The sequence below is a fragment of the Protopterus annectens genome, chromosome 11.part0 (genome assembly GCF_019279795.1).
Source record: "Protopterus annectens isolate FY-2018-M chromosome 11.part0, PAN1.0, whole genome shotgun sequence".
NCBI classification, from domain to species: Eukaryota; Metazoa; Chordata; order Ceratodontiformes; family Protopteridae; genus Protopterus; species Protopterus annectens.
The window spans coordinates 511,455,496-511,478,785 of NC_056745.1; the positions used below are offsets into that span (position 1 = coordinate 511,455,496).

General features: G+C 40.2%; 1 protein-coding gene across 1 annotated transcript in view; it reads right to left on the bottom strand.

Moving 5' to 3' along the window:
- The window catches only part of YEATS4 (YEATS domain containing 4), a 577,312-nt gene extending 556,173 nt beyond the window's left edge, over window positions 1–21,139 (bottom strand). The window contains exon 1 of the mRNA XM_044088007.1: window positions 20,926–21,139. Coding sequence (XP_043943942.1) covers window positions 20,926–20,976 — 51 coding nt within the window. The 5' untranslated portion in view covers window positions 20,977–21,139. The remainder of the gene's footprint in view (window positions 1–20,925) is intronic.
- Between the last annotated feature and the right edge of the window lie 2,151 nt (window positions 21,140–23,290).

A 23,290-nucleotide genomic window follows, 5' to 3' on the forward strand; every position in this document is an offset into this window, starting at 1 on the left:
AAAAATCATATTCAAGGAGTCCAACTGTTCTTTCGACTTTTCTGTTTTTGGTTAGTGGATTCAGATTTTCTTAGTACATCTTACCAGCTTGATGGCAAGACACGGACATGCAGCAGCCAGTATGAAAACAATCACAGCAGCTGCAGAAGAGGCAAGACCAAACCCACATCCTGTAGGTTGCTTAGCCTTAAGAGATACTTAAAGACCTACTGCAATTATGCATTACACCCCAACCTTAATCAATGTTCTACTTAAAAAATATAGTAGTCTACATTATACTTCACAGTACTAAAATACACTAGTACACCATGGATGCTACATGCCATATGTATAATCATATACGAGAAGCATACAAAAAAAAATTCAACAGAAGATTGCAATAAAGGTTGCAACAATTAGATAACTATACAATGCAGCCTTTGCTATCATAACATGTAAATAAGTCCATCCATTTGACAGCCTTTTAATTAAAATCAAACAAAGGAAACTACAATCTCTAGTACATATCGACACCATAGTAGGCTCAACAGTCATATCAAGTCCATGGTCACATTTTGTAAAAAGACTGACCAAGCTAGGAAGGATTACCGGTTGGCTAACAAAGAAACTAAGAAAGAAGTTGCAATAGCAAAGAACAGGGCATCAGAGGCACTCTATCAGCTTCTGGAAAGTGACTCAGTAGGTGGCACAAAGAAACTATATCAGGTTGCAAGGCAAAGACAGTAAGATAAAGAAGATAGTCAGACACCCTTCATAAGGGATTCCAGCAACAACCTGCTTACCAGCCCACAGGACATCAAAGGCAGATGGAAGGAGTATTTCCAGCAGCTTCTGAATGAAGAAAACCCCACAGAAGCGGTACTGCCCCAGAAACAGCCTACAATGAGAGTAGAAGAGGAGCCCAGCTTAGAAGAAGTAAGAGCAGCACTAAGGAAAATGATGTCAGGGAAAGCAGCAGGCTCAGATGAGGTCACAGCAGATATGATAAAGATGCTAGGGGAGAAATGGCTCCTGAGGGTACTAATTGCAGTGTGGAGAGAAAGGTGTATTCCAGATAACTGGAGAATAAGCATACTCGTGCCAGTGTACAAGAACAAAGGGGGCATCCACAACTGTGGACAGTACAGAGGCATCAAACTCCTACCACATTGCATGAAAGTTCTGGAGAGGATGACTGATAAACGGATACGCAGAATAGTAGAATGTAAGATGGGAGATGAACAGTTCGGATTCAGATCAGGATGCATCACAATTGACCCGATGTTTGCATTGAGACAGATACTTGAGAAGAAACTAGAGAAGAGGAGAGAGTCAAATTGGGCTTTCCTAGACTTGGAGAAAGCATATGACAAGGTCCCAAGAAAGCTGATCTGGGCAGTACTGCGGTGGTTTGAAGTCCCAGAAACATTGGTAGAATTAGTACAGGCTATGTACAAGGACCCAGTGACTCAAGTACGAACAGTGTTTGGCCTCACTGAGGGGTTCCCAGTGGGAGTACACCAGGGTTCAGCTCTGAGCCCACTGTTGTTCATACTGGTAATGGACTACATCAGCAAACAGGTTGGAGGGGTCAGAGCAACAAAGCTGCTGTATGCAGACGATGTGGCAGTACAGGCAGACTCTGATCTAGAACTTCAGCAAAGGATAGGAAAATGGAATGCAAATCTGAAGGCACATGGGATGAAACTAAGCACAGATAAGACAGTGGTAATGGCAGCAGATTGGGGAAATCAGAAGAAGCTGAGAATAGAGATAGATGGGAAGATAGTGGAACAGGTAAACAGCTTCAAGTATCTGGGAGGGGTGGTTGAGGAGAAGGGTAGTCTGAATGAAGAGGTCAAAGCTAGAATCAGAGGGGCTGCAGCCAACTGGCATAGAGTTATCAGGTGTAGTATATGACAGAAGAATGCCAAAGAAGCTGAAAAGTAAGGTGTACAAGACAGTGGTGCGACCAGTACTACTGTATGGTACAGAAACCTGGGCAGTAAAGGCAGAACAGTTGAAGAAGCTAGAGGTGATGGAAATGAAGTGCCTGAGAAAGGTGGTAGGATGCACACTGTGGGACAGGCGAAGAAATGAGGACATAAGAGCAGAAGCCAAAGTAGCTCCAATTGCAGAAAAGATCAAAGAAAACAGATTACAATGGTATGGGCACATGTGTAGAAAAGCAGAAGACAATCTGGTGAGGGAGATTTGGGACAGACAGGAAGAAGGTAAGAGGAAGCGAGGGCGTCCAGCAAAGAGGTGGATGGATTGTGTGAAAGGCATGAGTGTTGAAGAAGGCAGGAGAGTGGCACTGAATCGAGAGAGTTGGCGACAGTTAATACGATACCCCGACCCCATGTAAATGGGAAAAAGGGGATGATGGTCACATTTTGGTACAACAGTATTGTCCATTTCTGTAGATTAGGTATTTGCTATAATAATGCTATGATCGGAATAAGCATACATCTCGGAAACAGCCTTTAAGCTTGGCAAATGTGACATGTCTCTTATTTGCAAATTCTCAGATAAAACAGTCCAGTTCTGTTAAGTGCCTTATGTTACATTTAACAGTTAGGTTCATAGGTAGGTACTAAGCTATTGGCCCTAGGGCCTAGCTAAAAGGTACCCTGGCTTTTGCCACCCAAGAAAATTATTTTCCTATGCCACTGTCGAGCAGAGCCACAGAAGTGATCCCCAGGGTGAATTTCCTATCTCCCATCCAATCATCAAGATTTTTCTTGAAAAGTGCTAATGAGGAGCTTTGTTTGATATAGATAGGTAGTTTGTTCCAGAGTATGGGAAGTCTCTGGGACAGGAATCTATCCCTCTAGCATGTTCTGTTTATTGTGGTGACAAGGTTTAGGTCCCTAGAACGTGTAGCTCGGAGGGATTGGGATTTCTTTAAAAGTGTAGCATGTCCAAAAGTTCTGGGTTTGACATAGTGAAATTGTGTTAGGCAGAGATCGCCTCTGAGTAGGCGATATGTGATGGAGTAAAGCTGCAGTTTTTTTTAGATGGTCTGCGTAGGGCATCTGTTTGAGGCCGGTAATCCTCTTTATGAGATATTTCTGCGGCCTTTCCAGTTGATGTAGATGTCTTGTGAGGTACAAACCAAAAGGGGCGTTGTACTCTGTAATGGGTCTAATGAGTGACGAGTAGAGGGGAACAATGACCTCTTTTTTTCCTGAATGAGAAACCTTTTGTGATGAGGTGTGCCACATAGGATTTCCTGACTACTGTGGCGATGTGCTTATCAAAGGAGAGACTACTATCCACTTGTGTCCCAAGGTCTCTTATCACACTTTCGGTTTTAAGTAGACTACCGCCTATGTGGTAGTTCATGGGTACAGAGTTTTTACCAAAAGAGATGACAATGCACTTTTTGGCATTGAGCTTGAGGCCATGGCTTTGACACCAGGCATCTGTCTCAGCGAGGCTCTTTTGTAGGATGTCCACATCTTTTGGAGTTTTGATTATGGCTCCTAGTTTGCAGTCATCTGCGAACTTTGTTAGCCAAAAACCTTCCGTGTTGGCCTGTACTTCAGAGATGTAGATACCAAACAGGAGAGGACCCAGGACTGAACCCTGTGGTACTCCACTTATCACTGGTCTGAAGTTGGATTTGGAGTCTGCTACTTTCACAGTGTGGATTCTGTCAGTGAGCCAGTTGGCAACACATCTTGTGACATAGGGATTTATACCTAGTTTAGTGAGTTTATCTATAATTCCAGAGTGGGGGATGGTGTGTAAAGCCCTGGCGAAATCTAGCTGGGCTGTGTGAACCACCTTAACCTCATCTATGGCTTTGGTGATGGCTTCAAAGAAGTCTATCAGGTTTAGGAGACATGATCTGCCTTTTACAAACCCGAACTGGGTGAGGTCCTGAGTTTGGAGATTACCAATGTCATTGTTTATAAGTTCCATGATGATACATTCCATAGCCTTGCAAACCAGGCTCGTCAGGCTAATGGGATGGTAGTTTCCAGGGTCCGTAGTGGATCCCACTTTTTGGAGTGGGATAACCGTCGCTGGGCACCATTCAGTGGGCACATTGCCATGTTCAGTCATAGCCTCACCTCAGGCTGTTAGGTGGTGTGCCAGTTCGTTCTGTAGTTCATGTAGAACGCAGCCTGGGATGTTGTCAGGTCCCATGGATGCTGTGTTCTTGGCTTTGGAGAGTGTGTTTTTTACCTGTGCAGCCGTGATTACAGGAACTTTGCATTCTTCTGGTATACAGATGGGCCCTTTAGGGGATGAGAGGGGGTAAAGTTAGCACTGAACCTATCTGCCAGGATGTTGGCAATATCAGTTGGTTCTTTATATTTAGTGCCATTGTGTTGTAACTCAGAGCAGATCTGATTGTTGCCATTGAGATTCTTGACATAGCTATAGAATGCTTTGTGTTTGTCTTTAGAGTCAGTGGCGATTTTGTTTTCGTAACTAGCTTTGGAGGATTTTAAGAGGGATCTCAGCTTCTTACTCAGGCTGACCAGGGAGTTCCTCCAATCATGGGATTTTACTCTTTTTTGCAACAGTTTTCATTCTTCTGTTGTAGAGTTTGTTTATGGCGGGGGACCACCAGATTGGCTTCCTTTTTTTGGAGGATAGCATCTTGGTTCTATTAGGGACTGCATGATCCATGCACTTGTGCAAGTGCTTATAAAGTGCATTTGTGTAGGATTCAGCAGTCATACCTCTATTGTCCGTCAGCATGGATGTCATGAAGTTTGCCACTTCTGTCTTAAGAAGTGTGAAGTTGGCTTTGGAGACATTTTCTTACTGTGGTTTCCCTAATGGGGGGTGGGGGAGGGATGTGGATGTCTAGGGTGATTAGCTTGTGGTCAGATCTGACCGAGGAATTGACCTCTGGTGTGGAGCACCGGTTGCCCATGTTGGTAATAACCAGGTCTACGATATTGCTGCCCCTGATGGGGGTGTGGAGAAGTTGGATCCAAGGCATTGGAATTTATGAATTCCAGAAAATGTTGAGCACAAGAGTTGGTACATGAGTAGTTTTCCCAGTTAATGGCAGAGTAGTTGAAATTGCCCATTATTAGGGTGTTAGGTTGTACACTAATATTTTCCAGTGTATCAAGAAATGAGGAGTGGGAAAACTGGGGCATGGTGGGGGAACTGTAGCAAGTTACAATTTGGATTGCGGTCTTGGCCAGCGTTAATTGCACTTGGATAATCTCGGATGCATTATGCTGAGCAACTAGCCTGGAGGTGTGGATATCCTTAATGAATATGGATATGCCTCTGCCTTTAGTGTTTCGGTCCAGGTTAGCTAGCCGAAAGGTGTGGTATGAATTACTGCCTGGTAATGCAGGGGTACTCTCTGGAGCCTTGAACCAGGTCTCTGTCACAGCAGAGATGTCGATGTTCTCCATTTTAAGGAGTGCCTGAGTGAGTGCATTTTGAGGTTTAGACTTCTAGCATTGAGTAGCAATACCCTCAGATTCTGCTTGCTTGTACCTGTTACGGTGGTGAATTTGTCATTTGAACCTTGCCTAAAAAAGGCACTATAGGGGTGGCTAGAGCCTTAGCCAGTATCCAGAATCCCAGGGGTGACAGGTGCAAGCCATCTCTAGCAAAGCATCGAGGTTTGTCGATCATTTCATCCCAGGCAGACAGATACTGGATCCCCTTAGAATGACACCAGAAGCTTAGCCAATTGTTGAAGTCAATCATTTTGTCCTTGTACTGTGGTATCATTCTGGGTGATGGCAGGATGCTACTCAGGGCTAAGGTCATACCTGCCTGGGCTACAAGATCGGACAGCTCCTCCATGTCCCTTTTCAAGTAGTCCAGGGAGGTACATCTCAGGTCATTCACACCAACATGGACAATGACAGAGTTGTGGAGTGACTTGAGTGCATCTCTACATGCCTAAATATAGAAAATACCTCAGCTGATCTGTGGCAGATCCTGGCACCCGAAAGGTAGCTGACAGTAACTTTCTCCTTGTTTAGCCTGGTGAGTGGAACATCAGTGTGCCTGATTATAGAGTCACCCATGACTAGAGTGTTGGGTACATTGTTATGCATTATGGGCTGTGGTTGAGTGGCACACTGAGTTTGTGGGTTATGTGTCACTTGGGTTGTGTTGGGGGGTGGAGGTTGCTTTTGTTTCTGCTTTGGAGGTCCCTGTTGCTTGGGCAGGTTTTTATGGAGAGCCTCTGCGAATGTAGGTGTGGGTTTTGTGTTTCTATGTGTGTGTTTTGGTGGTATAGGTTTTGAGGGACTATGTGATGAGTGTGGTGTGGTGCAAGCGTTTACCTTCTCCTCTTGACTGTCTAGTCCAGTCTTGGGTGAAGAGAGCTTTGCTTCCAGTTTGGCTATACAAGTGCATCTCTCACAGGTTGTACAGGTTGTAGTGTTAGGTGGTAGGAGGAGAGGGTTGCCTGTGTACATGAGGCAATTGCTGCAATTCCCCAAGATGTCCAAATTCATCAGGTAGACAGGAGAAAACACCGGGAGCTGACCCTTAGACATACCTGGATAGGTGCTTATTTGTTAAGTACTAGAAACTGTTTTCCTCTAGACAAGTGAGGAAAGTTGAGTGCTGTATTAATTTGTAGCTTATTTAGTGCTTACAATGAGTTCTGAAAAAGTGCTGAGCTCAAACAGACAGACTTGAGTGCTGAAACTAAAAAAACTGGCTAGTTCTAAGAAACTAGAAAATTAAGCTAGAAGGCTTCCCTCCAACACAGAAAGGCTTGAGGGCACTAGGCCTTCCTTTTTCTGAACAGGGGTCCTCGTTGTGTTAACATAACCAATCACAAAAGCTCCCTGTTGAAGCAAGATACTTAACTAAATTCTACATTCTCAAAATCTCTACATGCCTAAATATAGAAAATACCTTAGCTGATCTGTCATAACACTGCTTCTGTTTTTAAGTTTTCAAGCTGAATGCACAACTGCCATTTCCTCTATCTAAAGTACACTAGATGAGGTAGGTTATCTCCATTCCCGTTTCCATCCAAAACTATGAAAGTGGATCCTATGGGTAGCAGTGGAGTGTTTGTACATTCAAGAAGAGATCAATCTTCTTCAGAATTGGCAACATACATTTTCATATTTTTCCCACTCAAAAATAACTTATAACCCATAAAGTTAAACTGAGGGTACCTTGAAGGTTTGTGCTGAAATTCCAAGTTTTATGAAACTATATAAAATTCCTGACTAATAAACTGTTAATCATCAGAAACAAGTAGGACAGGCCTACCATGGTGTAATAAAATGTATTTCATTACTGTGAAAACAGGTTGTGAAAAGATAATAATCTAATGACAGTAGAACACAGACAGGATACAGACTTGTTCTTGAAATGAAATGAAACGAAACAAGTCAGCCACTACTTTACTCCATAGTCATTCAGAATTTCATGAGCCATTACAGTGCCATTTGCAGTGTTCCAGCAGGCAAGTTCTTTGATAAGCAAGGCAAACAAATTTGCATATTTTGTTGACTGCTGTTTGTATTTTGAGGATTTCTACTCGAGTGGAAAGTTAAAGGCAATCCATATGCCAGTTTGGTTATCAATACATTTTGGCTAAGGTTTTGCACGTTGTTAGATTACATGTATTTTGTCTAAAAGGAAAGTTTCTGCACCCATTTGCAAAGTTTTGGGGACAGTCTGTTGAGTGGAGATCGATAAAAGCCCCAAACAGTTTTGGTCTGGTATTAAACATATTCTGCCTCTGTCTGACAAATGTTGTTTTGGCTGTATTAGTTGCTATTCTGACTTTTTACATAGGTTGAAATATGTGTCATGCAGCAGTCTTTCTAAACTTAATATATACTGTAGTAGTTTTTTTTAATTCTTTTTTTTAGTGCCTGGGTGATTCAGGGACCTTTTGTCCTCCTACTTTCCTTTTTATCAGTAGAAATACTGCAACCCATACTTCTAAGAAATAATTGCGAGACAAGTTGGGGTCTGCTTGTACATACAATGGGGACTAATCAATGTTTTGAAGGCGAGTATTTAATAACGTACCTCTAATGATAAGGACAAGTCAGCAGGAGATACATAAGCTGGGTATGACAACAAATAGTTATGTCAGCTAATATCCAGTTTGTATTAAAGCTACTGTTGGTTTTGGTTGTATTTACTCTTTTGATAGTAATTAGTAAATTACTGAAATTACTGAAGAGTAGGAGGGCAACACCTCCACCTCGTCTTTTTCCAGCCCTGTTGCTGTACAGAAAGGTAAAGTTTGAATTTATGTAATGTGACAGACTGTAGGAATCTTTACGCCATCTTTCAGCTACTCTTTATATGCAAGGGTTTCATCATTAATCCAAGCTTCTTGTCCAGCCCATTTGTTGCTTAAGCTTCCAATATTCATGCATGCAATGTTTAGAGCTAGATATTGTTGTAGTGGAATGGGACCTTTGGGTGGTATGAGCATTTTGGTTAGGATCTATAGTTGCTGAATGGAAGTATGGAGAGTTTTTAGTTGGACCAGGGTTTGGCTGAATGCCACCAGCTGGCATTAGTTTTGTTTCAAGATGGAAACGTTTTAAAAAGACTGACATGAAGTTTGAGGTAGTTTTGTAGGGGATACACATGTAGAGTATACTGCCTTTTACTTCTGCAAGTTAGAAATGTGGGATATGCTTAAAGGTAATGGGAGGAGCTGGTGATGAAATCGTAGACAGAGTTGCATTGTGCATCATAAATCCTGTTTTGCACTGGTATAGTGTTGGATATGACCTTGAAGACAAGTAGGATAAGGAACTGGATGGTGTTAAAGATTACTGTGTATGTTTTCATTTTGAGGGAATTTTAGTTTTTCAGATTAGAAGATTAGACTTGTAATGGGAATGTGGATGGTAATGTGTAATGCAGTACTTAATTTATGAATAATGGAGCTTAATTGAGCTGTATGTAGTAATATACAAATGTAGATGTTTGAGGGAGACTGAAGACCTGGTTTAGGGAAGGGAGGGTTCATTAGTAAAGTTTTGTACAAGTTATTACAACTGTGGATGCAAGATTACTGTGGAATGGAAAGTTTTGTTATTCGTGAGCAGAGTTGAGTAGCTGAAAGCAAATTGATTGGTGGTGTTTGGCAAGGAAGTGGAAGCAGTGAAGAAGGTGTGTGTAGGAAGTGGGTGTGGTTTACTGAGGAAGGGTACTGGTTTAGAGTGTATAAATGTAATGACCTGAGAGTTGTGGGAATGTGAGGTAGGGTGGAGAGCAAAGTCAAGCTGTGCATAGCATGGCAGACTAGAGTGGAGCTAATCCTCCCACGGCAAATCACACACCACAGGGAGATCTACAGCAAAAACATCTTTGCTGTACTCTATGAATAATAAACCCTTAATTTAGATCATAGTTTACATCAATTCTAAAAACAGTTCAGTCTTCGCTGAAAAGAACAGTGTCAGTAAGCCTTAAAGGCTTACTCTTCTTAGGGCAAGCTGCTTGTAGGTAAGAGGCATTAATTATCAAGATACAACTTTCAACAAGTTTGAAATACCTTTAACATTTTTCCTTTAGTAGCAGCACCGATTTGTCTATTTAATGCCTGCACAGAGGAACATTTTTTGCAGGCTATAAGCCCTCCTTAGCAGAGAGGTGCTAATCTGTGCAAAATAAGAGGTGAACCAAGGACTTCTGATACTGCGTGGAAGAAGCAATCTTGGAAGCCTAGTAGCATCCAAAGGTGTCTATTTTACTGCCCATAAAGAGCAACAACTTTTGCAGGCTGCAAACTCTCACTAGCAGAAGAATGCTAATTTTGTGTAGAATAGAAGGCAAACAAACGATTTTCAACATTGCAATTTTGTAGACCTGAACAACTCTGACCCTTGTTGGACAGAGAAGTTGTAATGGCTGTGAGCAAAAATGTAGTAAGATCTAAAGGCAAATACCTCTACTGGTTACTACAACGTCCCACAGAATTCATACTATTACCCTATACTATGTCAAATTTAAATGGGAAAAGACTTGCAATTCTCAGTTTCATTTCTTTGCTGTTCCACTACCAGATCTCAGACAGGAAGACATTTTGTACTGGTACTCTGGCAGCTACTCAGTGTTTGTGGACTTCCTTTTTCCTGTCTCCATGACTGTGTGACAGCAGAATTACTATATTTAAGTAGGAAAGGCTGGGGGGCATAGGAAGGTGCAAAGGGGCTGCAAATATCTCTTTCACACATTAAACAAGACAAAGCTTTGACTAACTCCTGGTTGAAGCTCCAGCTAGTTGATACTTGAAACAGATGTGAACCAGTTAACTCTGGTGGCACAGAGCTGAAGTTTGTCCTTGTTAAAAGTTTACATTACCAACTCGTAGCTGGTCAAGCAGTCATTTTGTCTCATGTCATGCTGTTCAATGAGTTACCACCATACCATATTTACTACCATCACTGCAAGCCTTCAATGATCTGGGAACTGTACACTGACCCTCCTCTTACCGTTGAAGAGATTCCAAAATGGCATCTGGAGAAATCTACTACCTAAAGGGTGCTTAAAGTACAGAATTTTGATACGACAAGAACCAGTTTGATCTGCCAAAAGCCATGGCTGGCAGATATTATTAAAAATAAATCTGCTTTTGGCATAACACAGACTACATCTTACACTGATTTCAAAAGATAATGCTCCCTTAGAACTTCCTTGGTAAAGTTCTGTGACTTAACACACACACAAATTTTGTGCCAACTCATCCTGTTGTTTATACACTGTGATCCCACACAACAACACTCTGCTTCACAAATGTGTGAATTACAGCCTCTGTTAACATTATTACCTGCTTCATTAATACACAAATCTTACTCATTGTGAGTCAGCAAAACATTAACTCTACAAATAATTCAAATATCTCAGTCAATACAATTTAACATATACTGTATTTCTGACTTGTTTGCATCTACTGCAAATAGTAACATGCACCCTCATGTTTGCACATTGCGAGTTCAATTTACTGTGCACACCTGTTCACAAGCAACCCCTGTCCTAGGGTGGTGATATGAGCACCTATGTCATCGTAGGGACAGTCTTAAGTCCACATCTATCATGTTCTTTCACTTGGTTGATAAGGATTACCATTACTAGCCTGGGTGGCCATGCCATTATCCCTACACACAAACACACACACACAACTCATTCAGTTCCATGCTTGCCCTCATGTAGCAGCAGGTCAAGGAGCATGTGCAGTCAGAACCCCACCCCAGCCCCCAGTGTGAGCACACTGAACCTCAAACTCTCACCACCAAGAATTTTAACCCAGGTAGCTTGCCCAAAGTCAGGGCTTTATCCCTCTATGCAACCAGTGCAAACATAATCAAGGTTTCTCACACTTTTAAAATGGTTTGGTTAATCACAGTTCTCTTTTACTCAAATCAAAATGATGTTGTACGAAAACAAAGAGCCCTTAGCAGCTATGTTGATAAAACTACATATGTTCTCAAAAGAATGAATGTTAAGAGTAATGTTGTTAAATGAACTGCCTCGATATAAAAGCCAAAACTATATTTCAAATGATGAAATAGTGTAATCCAAAGACATACATTTGTGCATGTTACAGTAAAACAAGATCCTCAGTGTGAATTAATTTGGCTTCTATGCATAAAATTACAAAAAGAAAAAAAAAAAAAAAAACTTACACTGGGTTCAGTGCTTTAATGATGAAGCATGAACTTGTTTACTTTAGTAAAGCTTTTTCAACTTTTTTTTAAATTGGTTAGTTATTCAATGCCCTTTCACTCTTGTGTTAAGGCCTATGAATGCAATTCTTAGGACTACATTTGCTTCAGTTTAATGAGAAGCTATGAAGATGAAGTGAGCATGCTGAAGTCTGAATAAGATGTGGATCTGCTGTCAGTTACTCAATCACCAAATCCCAAAACAAATTCACCCATCCACAACCTTTTTTCCCCCATTTTTGCACATGGGATTGGGATGTTACTTCCAACACTGACAATCACCTAGACCCAAGATTTACACTATTGGATGGCTAGCCCTGCCATGGTAATTCTTCCAAATCACACACTTGCACACAAACTCACACTTATGGCCAATTTAGAGTGTGCGATCTACCTAATTCATGTCTTTGGAATGCAGGAGGAAAACTGAGCACCCAAAACTAACCCACGCAGATACTGGGAGGACATGCAGTCTCCTCACAGCGCACACCCGGCCGAGAATCAAACCGGTGAACTTTTCATCGGGTTGTATCTGCTGCACCACGTGCCACCTTAAATAACAGGTGCAAAAAATCATGGACAGAAACTACATACCAAAATATGTACTATCTTATCCTTCAGGATGTCATCTACCTCGGGGAACTACCACACTGCCATTACGCCAACAAGAGTTAAGCCATTTGTTCAGAATTTGGGAACTTAAATTGACAGTGACCCAACCTCCAACCGACATCTGCCCATCATTGTAAAAAGGTCCTTCTACGTTGTGCAGCTTATAAAGAAGGGGACTGGGTCTAGCTCTAAAACTGCCATTGTACCCCTTTACTCACATCCCATTAGGTCAATCATCGACTAAAATGCACCTTTTGGCATGTATGTCCAGACACATGCATCTCTGTGGGTGCTTTAGTTGTTGCCTTGCTAAAAGGATACAAGGCCTATATATGTCCAAAATGGGAAGACTCAAAGTCCTGTTAATACACTTGTATCCCATAGACTGCTAAAAGGGGACCCATTTCTGGCATATAAGGAATCCTTCAACCCAATACTTGTAGACCTACCGCACATTAGCAAGTCAAATGGCATCAGAAATATTATGGCTAAAGATCTAAACCTCTTCTTACCTACAAATCTATATGACAATAAAGTACCATAATAAAATTGCATCGTATTACACATTTTTAATAATCAAAAACAGAAAACAAATGTGTTATGTAACAATATAGCCCAACATTTATAAGATACATTAAATTCATAAAGTACACCAAGCTGAAAGAAAATGCATATCAATCAGAGTGAGCGTGTTCGTTTCCAAGAACTGAGGTATATCCAGGTTCACTTTTTCATTCATTTAGTGTTGTAAGCAACTTTAAAAATATCACTTGCATACAAATTTCAGCATTAGGAACAGAATTTAATAAGCTAAGTGATAAGTTTTACAATAGCCTATAACCCAAGAAAAAGACAACCTCAGTCTGAATAAGATCAGAAGAAATCAGAAAGTATATGTTATGTGGTATGGCACCACAACCCTATGTGCAAAACAATGGCGAAAGGGGGCTGTGGATGGATGGATGCGCTACCCGTGCATGATGATATTGCTTTTTCTTCTCTAATGCCAGTCACCCAAGTTACTAAATAAATTTATCTTTTGCATTAATTCTGCAGTCCACTTGACACAGTATGCTATTAGGACTACATTGCGTCATGATGTAAAATGAAACATGCACACTACTTTATTTGTCATCATAGTAAAGTAATACAATGATGTTAAAACGGGACATATGCCCGAGATTAAAACTGAGTGAGATAACTGTCACAGTGAAATTATTTACACATTGTTTATTAATGGACTTCAGAATAATAACGAAAGCAGTAAAAAAGAGTCTGGAAATACAGTAATCAGACAGACATAAAAAATAAATACACCCAAGTGATTTAATCTGTAAAAGAGGGTGATCAGTTACTTATCTGATTAGTTATAAAACATTAACTATGACAAAAAAGCCGTCTTCACCAGCTGTTGGTCAATTCTTAATGCAAGTAGTTAAGACTACCTACTCATTTCTTTAATATGCACTTTGTCTTCTAACCATCCACTGATAATTTAATAATGTTTTTATTAGACTTTTATTCATCTCTTACTATAAACTTTTGTAACTGTAATAGATGCATTTTGTATGTAGCTTTTCTAACTGGACTTCCAATGAAAAGGGTCCCCGTGCCCAGTTGGACTATCCCAGTAAACAAATACTTATAAATAAGCAAGTACAATGTATGTCAAAAAAGTATACAAGAGATGTGAATGCAAAAGAAGACTGCTATAAAAACAAGTGAGCTACACTAGCTATAAGTTCATTGCTAATGCACAATAAAGGAGCTCCAATTGTATTAAAATCATACTTGTGTCTTCAATGTCTTTTTATTTTCCCCATATTTAATTTTTGAACATGTTATCATTTAGAAATATTTGTTTTGCTTTGTTTGTCTGCCAGTTTTGTATTGCCTTGTTTAACCTTTATGACAATGGTGAGCTAGTAGCAAAGTGAGGTATCCAATAAGATATAAGAAACTACTAAAGGTTAGATGTGACATAAAAGGAGGACTTTGTAATTAAATGAAGTATTGTTTGAACAGGGCAGTCAGGTTCAGTCTGGCTTCAAGTGGTGCGCAACCATTATAAAATTAGATATTAGCGCACACAAAAAGCAAACACTGTCCTTTTTGTTTATTAGTATAAGTTTGTTGAGAAGCCATAAGAATGCAGATAGCATATGTATTAAAATGTCTGCTTCATGCAGAATTTAAGTGTTTTGTTAATGTATGTCAAAGTGCTTGCCTCATACAGAGTTTGAGTGCTTGGTTAACTGCCTTAAATGCTTGCTTGATAAGTACTCTGAAAACGTCCTAATTCCATAAATGTTTCAAAATTCTTGCTCAAGTTACTGTTAGGCTGTTAGAATTTCAGTACTTAGTCAAGTACGTAGACATCCTAAATGTTAAGTGTGCAAGCAAAATCTCTGCAGAAGTGTGTCCAAATCTATGAAGCCACAAAAAAATAAAATTAAAGAAAAACAAAACAGCAAACTGTCTTGACTGCATTATTAAATTCCAAAAGGAAAAAGATAAAGCTCTCCAGATGTGGACTGTAAATCAAGCAAAGTTAACATAGGATCATAGGAAGTTACTAGGCTAATGGCCCTAGGGCCCTTACAAGCCTAGCCAAGTTCTTACTCTTATTTCCATGATCAGCACCTAATGCCTCTGTCCAAGAGGGACACAGGTGGAACCCCCAGGGTGAATTTACAGTCACCCATCCAATCGTCCAGACTGAGTTTGAAGAGGGTCAATGAGGTGAGCTGTATGACAAAGTGGGAGTCTGTTCCAAAGGTGTGGTAACCTCTGGGAGACATATGCCACTCCAGCAGGTTTTATTAATGTCACATACCAGGTTAAGGTCTTTAGAGCGAGTAACCTGTATACTATTTGACTTACGGATACGCAGCATTTCCAAAAATGCAGGGTCAGAGATTGCCTTGTATGCAAGACAGAGATCACCTCGGAGAAGTCTGCTTGAAACAGAATAAAGTGACTGATTTCAGATGATTCCCGTAGGACAGATGCTGAAGGTGCTTGGAAAGGTACATACCAAAAGGGGCATTGGCCTGATGAGGGAAGAGTACAGAGAGGTTATAACTTCTTTTTTTTCTGGAGGGAATGCCCTTACTTATGAGATGAACAATATAGAATGCCCTTCTTACCACTGTGGTGACATGGTGGTCAAAGGTAAGGTTGCTGTCAACCTGTGTGCCCGGGTCTCTCACCACTGAGTGTGTACTTAAGGTGTTGCTACTGATGTGGTAGTTAGCAAGAGCACTGATTTTACCGATTGGAATGATAATACATTTTTTTGCATTGAGGTTAAGGCCACGACTTTGGCACCGAGCATTTGTTTGTGTAAGACCATCTTGCAGGATGTTGACATAATTTACAGATTCTAGGACTGCTCCCAATTTGCAGTCATCAGCAAACTTAGTCAGCCACAGACCTTTAGTTTTTGCTTGACCTTCAGAGAAACAGATTCCAAACAGTAGGGGTCCCAGGACTGATCCCTGTTGAACACCACTGGTTACAGGTCTGTGGTGGATTCCCCTATTTTGACTGAGTTCTATCAGTGAGCCAGTAATCGACCCATCTAATGATATAAGGGTTGATGCCTAGTTGGGTGAACCTTTGGGCAAGCGAGTTTGAGCACAAGTAATTTACCCAGTCAATGGATAGGTAGTTAAAGACGCCCAAAACCATGCTCTTTGGATGTATATTGATAGACCCAAGTAGATCCAAATAGGCAGAGTGGGTGTCCTCTTTCAAGGAGGGTGTCTTGTAGCTGGCAATGGCTTTAACGGGTGTCCTACCAACAGTTAATTGCACCTGAAGGGTCTCCAGGGAGTCATACTGTTTAACCCGGAGGTGTACTTATCTTTTAATGAATATTGATACACCACCTCCTTTAGTTTTCCCGCCTTCAGTTTGAGGTCTGAACGTATGGAAGGAGGTGTAATCCGGTATGACTGGGGTGTTCTCAACAGCCTTGAACCAGGTCTCCGTGACTGCACAAATGTCTGAGTCTTCCAAGGTGAGGACAGCTTCCAGTGAGTGCAGTTTCATGTTGAGACTCCTCGCATTTAGCAGAATAACCTTGAGGTTGTTTTTAGATGGAGTCCTTACATTGAGAATTTTGCCTTTGAGACACTGCCTAAAAAAGGCACTTTGGGGGTGCAACAGAAAACATGAAGTGAAAGTGGGCAAGCCTGGGATTTTTTAAGAGAAAAGTCAGGGGTCTGGCCAGTGCAGACAATCCAAGCAGTAGCTAGGTTAAAAATAATTAAGCTTGAAGTCAAGAGAGGATTGTGTAAGCAAGGGGAAAAAATTTTCAATTGCAGCCAAACAAACATTGACATTGTCAGCATTCATTCAAATGAATGAATGCTGACAGTATATTGATTACACTTCCCAATAGCTTGTATCCAGCCACCCCCTTCACTGTACCCAAGTTACAGGTCTGCTGACAATGAAAACTGGGGGAAAAAATCACAAGAACATACAAGTACACCATTCTGTATACAGTAAAAGAAATGTTGCCTTGGCTGCTGGAAAAAAAATAGTTTACTCCCCTTCTGGAATAATGATGACATAGTTCACAGTAGTTTCACTGTACTTTACAAGAATTGGTCCAACAGCCCCAAGGTAAAAACTAGATACACTGCCTTTAAAAATAAATCCTTGTGAAATGCTGAATTTAGTTAGCTTTATGTAAGAAACCATATTTCAGTTCCCTTAAGGCAGCTCTCAGTGGGGGGGGGGGGGGGGTGCAATATTCTTAATAACCTATGTGAGTACAAAAATGAATGGGCCCCTTCTGAGAAGGTATACCACCTCTGGCTGAAGTTGCTACAAAGTATAATATGAATGGCAAACTTTGCACTTTTAGAGATGCTGCCCACCAACAAACCATAACTGCCCTTTGCTCTCATGTACTGTATGCCCCCCCCAAAAAAAAGACAACCCCTTTATGTAGTCTTAATTTCCCACTGAGAAGAATGTAAAATGCAAGGGCTACAGTAATATTTTGCTATTTCAAATTGTGGTTGGTAAATACATACACTGTCCCCAACAAATCGTAACACTTTCATTTGCCAGCAGTGATCATCTGATGACGTTGTGCTGCATTCATGTACAATGGGTTAGAGGTTGGTATAGTTGTTAAGGTGTTTACTTCACAAACAAAAGACACAGGGTTTGATTCTTACCAAGGGGAAATTGGCTAGACTTAAAATGGCCCACAAGGACAGCTAGCTTTGTACGTACCTATTAGCCTATAAGATGCCTCCACACTCCTTCCCCAAAAAGACAAACCCTGTGCACATATTTGATGCTTGATGGTGAGGAAAGTGAAAGACAAATAACTATTACAACATAGTACTTTCAGCATGTTGCACTTCAACACATATACTCACCCCCAAACACAAGCACCTCTCAGAGATTCACAGCACTGGACTAAAATCAGTGACAACTGAGAAACTGTGGCTTACTTCAATTAAAACAAACACAGGAGAAATTTACCCATGCTGTCCTCAGCATTGGCAGTGTTTTCCAAGCTCTGCTGATCTCTCTATCTCACTCAAAAAGGCTCCTATCCCTCCGTGGAAGCATGCAAGTACTCTGAAGTAAAGGAAATAATGCATCACTTATCCTAAAAATGAGCTGCAAACCTTTTATTAAAAAATTACCCAAGTACAAAGTCTTGCAATAGTCCTCTCTCATGATAATATTTAATGTTCTTTATCAGTACTGTGGCATCACCCTCTATGCAGTTCCAGCCAACCAAAGTGTCTAGATATGCAAATTGGACCTAACAGAAAGCACTCTCAGCCTGTAGGTCTGGTCTGAATCAGTCAGCAGTTATTAAAAAAAAACAAAAACTTGAGATTGTGGCTCGGCTCTTTAACCTTCAGGCTCGTGATCCTGCACAAAGCTTATGCTCGGGCTCTGGCTTGCCTACCATCTGGCTATGTGTAAAAAAAAAAAAAAAAACAAAGAGTGAAGTCTTATTATGTTCCAAAGCGTGTCACAGCAAGAAAGACCCCACCCTCGAGATTCTGGGCAAAGAATAATATGAACATTCAAGCAAATCACAATTTACTAAAGCAAAATGTTGTTAAAATGAAATATTAAGAAACTACATTGGTCCACATTTAAATGATCAACTGTCTTAAGTGTTTCACTGACCTAATGATGTAAGAGTTTTGTAGCCAGATGGCTTAAAAATAAAGGATTCATGAACACTGAGCCCACGAAGTCAGGCTGGTACGCGGAAGAATGGCACATCAAATGCCAGTGTGATTCATAAAGATCATCTCATAAAAAGGCCATACCCTATTGTGCAACCACCCTCTCAAGATCATAACAAGATTCAGAAATTCTACAACTGCATAAGGGGATGGTCATAACTACACAAGTTACAGGACCTGAACTGCATTTCGACAGTTTGTGTAGCCCACATTGAACTCTATTCCCTGATGTGTTGTTGAGAACACAGAGATTGGCAAGCAGCATCAGAAGCAGCAAAAACTGTACCAGCACCAGTACACCTCACTAATCTGCCATCATGCCTAATGAACGGAATATCTTTTTATAAACTTCTGGCGGAAAATTGGAGCACAGGGGAAAAGAGAACATCTCAATAAGAAACACAGCATAAACAATTGTCTATGCAGTAGTTGAGGAGAGTCAATACTGTATTAGAACATTACCCCACTGTGATTTTTGCTCAGGAATAGGCGTGGCCTACATGACTGACAGGGCAAGCTCGTGTGACATTGCATGGAAAAACACGGCCGAGTGACAAGTCATGCAGATTATCCAGTGACATGGTAAATATTCATTGTTGAACACAAGATGAACATGAAGTCATTTACAGTGGCACACTTTGCAAATGAAATTCCTAATCTACAGTTGGTATGAAACACAGCTTTGTATTGGAAAATTACCCCACCAAGGTGGAGGAAAATAATCTGTGGAGGATGAAAAACACTATTTTCAAGTAACTGTAAGTGAACTACTTCAAGAAACACCAAAACCCGAACCATAACCACTGCACCCCCTCCCCGTCTTTCTTTACTATAATTTTGTGCAGCAATTGCTTTAGCAGGGGGCAAGCCCCCTGCACCCCCTACATTTCTGTAAACATATTTCTGGAGATAAAGCAACAAGCAATAATCTGAGGCAGTGGGACAATAAATAAATGCAATAAGAAAGACCTCCCAGAAAGGTCACCACCCACACCCCGCACCTTTAAAAAAACTGTAATTTTAAGTCTGTGTAACAGTTTGTATACATGCAGCATATTATGTGTCCGCACCCCTCACCCTTTAAAAAATTGTAATTTTAAGTGTAATAGTGTACTGATTTTTATAAATGCAGCATTTTCTGTGGTTTTTTTTGAAAAGATAATAGAATATATCAAAGCTTTTGATCACTGGAAATTGGACTGCTGTGGTGTCGCAACCCTGGTACTACGAAATAAGGGTGAAAAGGGGTTTTATTGAAATAATTGCAATGCTTTGTATATTAATTTTGCAGATTATGCTCTTCCGATGTTTATTCAAAGCACTTTAAACACTATGCTAAGAATAGTGGGCGGGGTTTTGGGCGGTCCTTGCTACTGCGCATTTGGTGGGGTAATGTTCTAATACAAAACCCAATAAACTACAGCAGTAAAATGAGCCTCTGTAAACTACACACATAAATCAATTAAGATAAGCAAAGTAGAGTTGAGAACAGTCAGGTAAGGGTGGGAAGAATCAGGTAGTATAAAGTACTAAGAGGAGGTGGAATTGGAGAGAGAAGGCGAGATGGGGAAGTCCGGAAGGGTCAGAAGAGAAAGCAAATTATACATGGAATTGGAAAAGCATTACTGGTATTTAGGTGTCAACAGAGAAGATTGTGAAGATGTTGAAATGAGTATTACACTACTGCAAAAAATCAGCACGTTGTTTATTTACACTTTTGTGTCACAATACAGCTGTGTCACATTACGGTGCAACCTTATATATGGCTGGTACAGAATGGGTTTGTATAATAATAACATTAGATGGGGACAGAAGGACCACTATGAGGTTCTTATTTTAGAAGTGTATCAACATGTAAAACAGAACTAGACACAGTTCGGAAATGTTTTTTCACCAATCAGTTTGTAAAACCTAAACCTGCTTTTGGCATAAAGGCGGCAAACAAGTGTCAACGTTAACTTATCTGAACACAAAACCACTGCAAAATAAATATACCAACTCCGAGATCGCACCACCTTGAGGAAAAGGGCAAACTACGACTAGACAATCAACATTTGTGCCGCCGTCAGTATGAATACTACTTTACTTTCACTAATTGTTGGATGGTAGGTGGGGTTTGGGCGGGACTTACTGCTGCGCATCTTGAGAGGTACGTTTCAATACAAAGCCCAAAGCAACATAAAACTCGGATAACAGCGTTAACAGCACGAGATTACTTAGTTAGAAACGAAACATAAGCACAGTAAGTTTGGACCCTCTGCTTACAATCTGCAATCCTTGCAGAGGATTGCAAAGAAAAAGACTGAAAGTTATTATAATACTCATAGAACACGGTCTACCAAACCTCTTGATACGTCAAATAACTGCCCACTTCGCAAAGTAAGCATATGCCATATACAGGTAATAAAGCATAAAGAAAAGCATTTACTAACCTTTACTCTCCCTCCAGAATCAGGACCAAATTCAGCCATTCTCTTGAACATATTGTTAAAAAAAAACCACGAATCTGAATGTCTTTGTTTTTCTAATTAGCCCCTAATTGTTTGTAACCCCTCTAACTAAATAACTAGGTTTAAATACGGTAGTGGCTAGACTTCCATGGCTGAAGGGTGTTTGCTGATGTCATTGCTGACGTCTTGGGGCGGAGAAAGGGAGGAGTTGAGGAGCCAGTTTTCGGTTGTCTTGCAGTAAAGCGAGGGGATCGGCCATTTGCTTGGCATGGGCAATCTCTTTTTAAATTATTAGCCCTCTGCTGTTTGATAAATGTGTTTAGCGGCTGATGTGGTATACTTCTGTATACATGGAATATTGTTATAGCTTATTACTGGTAAGGTATAGATCTGTATGTTTAATAACTGGTGTAAAGTTAAAATATTGTTTTCAGTTTAAAAGTGTTAATACACGTATGGTTTGGCTATAGAAACGCTTCCTTCTCAGCCCATTTGTGTAGGGATATATTGTATGTAAAATGTAAATGTATTTTTTTCTGTAATAAGTTTTTAAGTGTTAGATAAGTGGGTTGGTCGTAAAACTGTGGAAGTAATTATTCCTTGTAAGCTATTCTGTAACCTTGGTTTAAATTTAAAACTGTATATATACATGGATTGATAATAAAAATGGTTGATCACAGGGATTAATTTTCTGTGCTGAAGTAATCTGTTTATAAATCGGTTTCAGGCCTGAGAAACATGTATGTGCTGTTAAGTATGCAACATGCATTTTAGGTAAAGCAAAACTGATGGTAATGGAGAACATTAGACTGAAATAGTGTATTCAGTGTTGCCAGCTACTTTTTTAAAATCCCGTTCACTCAAATCAGCCTCATTTCCTGTTGGGGATATGAAGAAATACATAAGAACAAAATGCCATAAATCAGCTATAATTAAAGTCATAATAAACCTTATTGTCACAAGAGACTGCAATGTGCTGACAATGTGATAAAACTGTAAAATATATCATGACTTACTAATAATATTAATTGCCTGATACTTCTTGATCTGTAATTGCAAAATACTCGTCAGGTAGAACGTCATTGTCATGATAATCGGTTGAACAAATGTTCCAATTGAATTTACTCAGCATTGCTGTTGTTGGAATAAATCCATTGTAGCAGTTCCTTTTGCACTTCATGTAGCTTCGAATGCTTAACAAAGCTTCTAGCATCCCTTGTCACATTCTGTGTCTCAGTTTTGTTTTAATCACATTTTGAAAGAAAGTTCTTTCTTTGGCTGCATAACTGAAAGGCATCGTGAAAACACTCAAGGCAAATTGTCCCACGTGGAGAAGGTCAAAATCGCCTCAATCATCCATATGATTCGCTACGGTTATCCAAACCTGCTCATCGTTCTTGCTGAAGTTTGGCCACGACATTGTGCTGATTCATATCGACTGCTGCTCCAGATCTCCCAAATTCCCCTTGTACAAAGGTAAAAATTACAACTTTGACAATTGTGGTTTCTGTGTTCCAAGGACGACAGAAGGTGAGAGATCAGCCAGAGACTTTAGCTGCTGCACATTTGCTGGCAGTCTCTGATGCAGTTTATTTCCTTAGGATTTCCAACAGAAAATCATGACGGCACTGTTTTATTTGCTTAGCTAAAGATCACTAAATTTTACGGTGATAGGATCATAGGAGGTTACTAGGCTAATGGCCCTGAGGCCTTTACAAGCCAAGTTTTTTTTCCTCTTTTAATGGTACTATCCGTAGACCTGACCACAGTCAGTCCAGAAGGGACGCAGGTAAAACCCTAGAGATGAATTTGTGATTCACCATCCAATTATCCAGATTATTTATTTATTTATTGGCATTTGTTGACTGGGAAAGTCCACTGGGTAAGAAACCCATTTTCAGTAGAGGCCCGGGGAGAAAAGCTCCACAAAAATTCAAAATTTTGACCAAAGATAAAAAAAAATAGTAGGGAGATACATATACAGTCACATAATCCAGGGGTATTGATACAAGGTAAACATTTTGATGTACATAGATGTTATCATACAGTATAAAAAGTACAGTGGATATAAAAAGTGTACACACCCCTGTTAAAATGCTAGATTTTTGTGATATAAAAAAAATGAAACCACAATAAATAATTTCAAAACTTTACCTACCTTTAATGTGACCTATAACCTGTACAATTCAATTGAAAAACAAATCTGTTAGGAGAAAAATTAAAAAAAAAAATTAAAAAAAATAAAAACATACAATAAGCTGGTTGCACAAGTGTGCACACCCTTAAACTGTCCTAGTAGGATTTTCCTGACATTTACTCAGTTGCCTGCTACAGCAAAATCCATGGT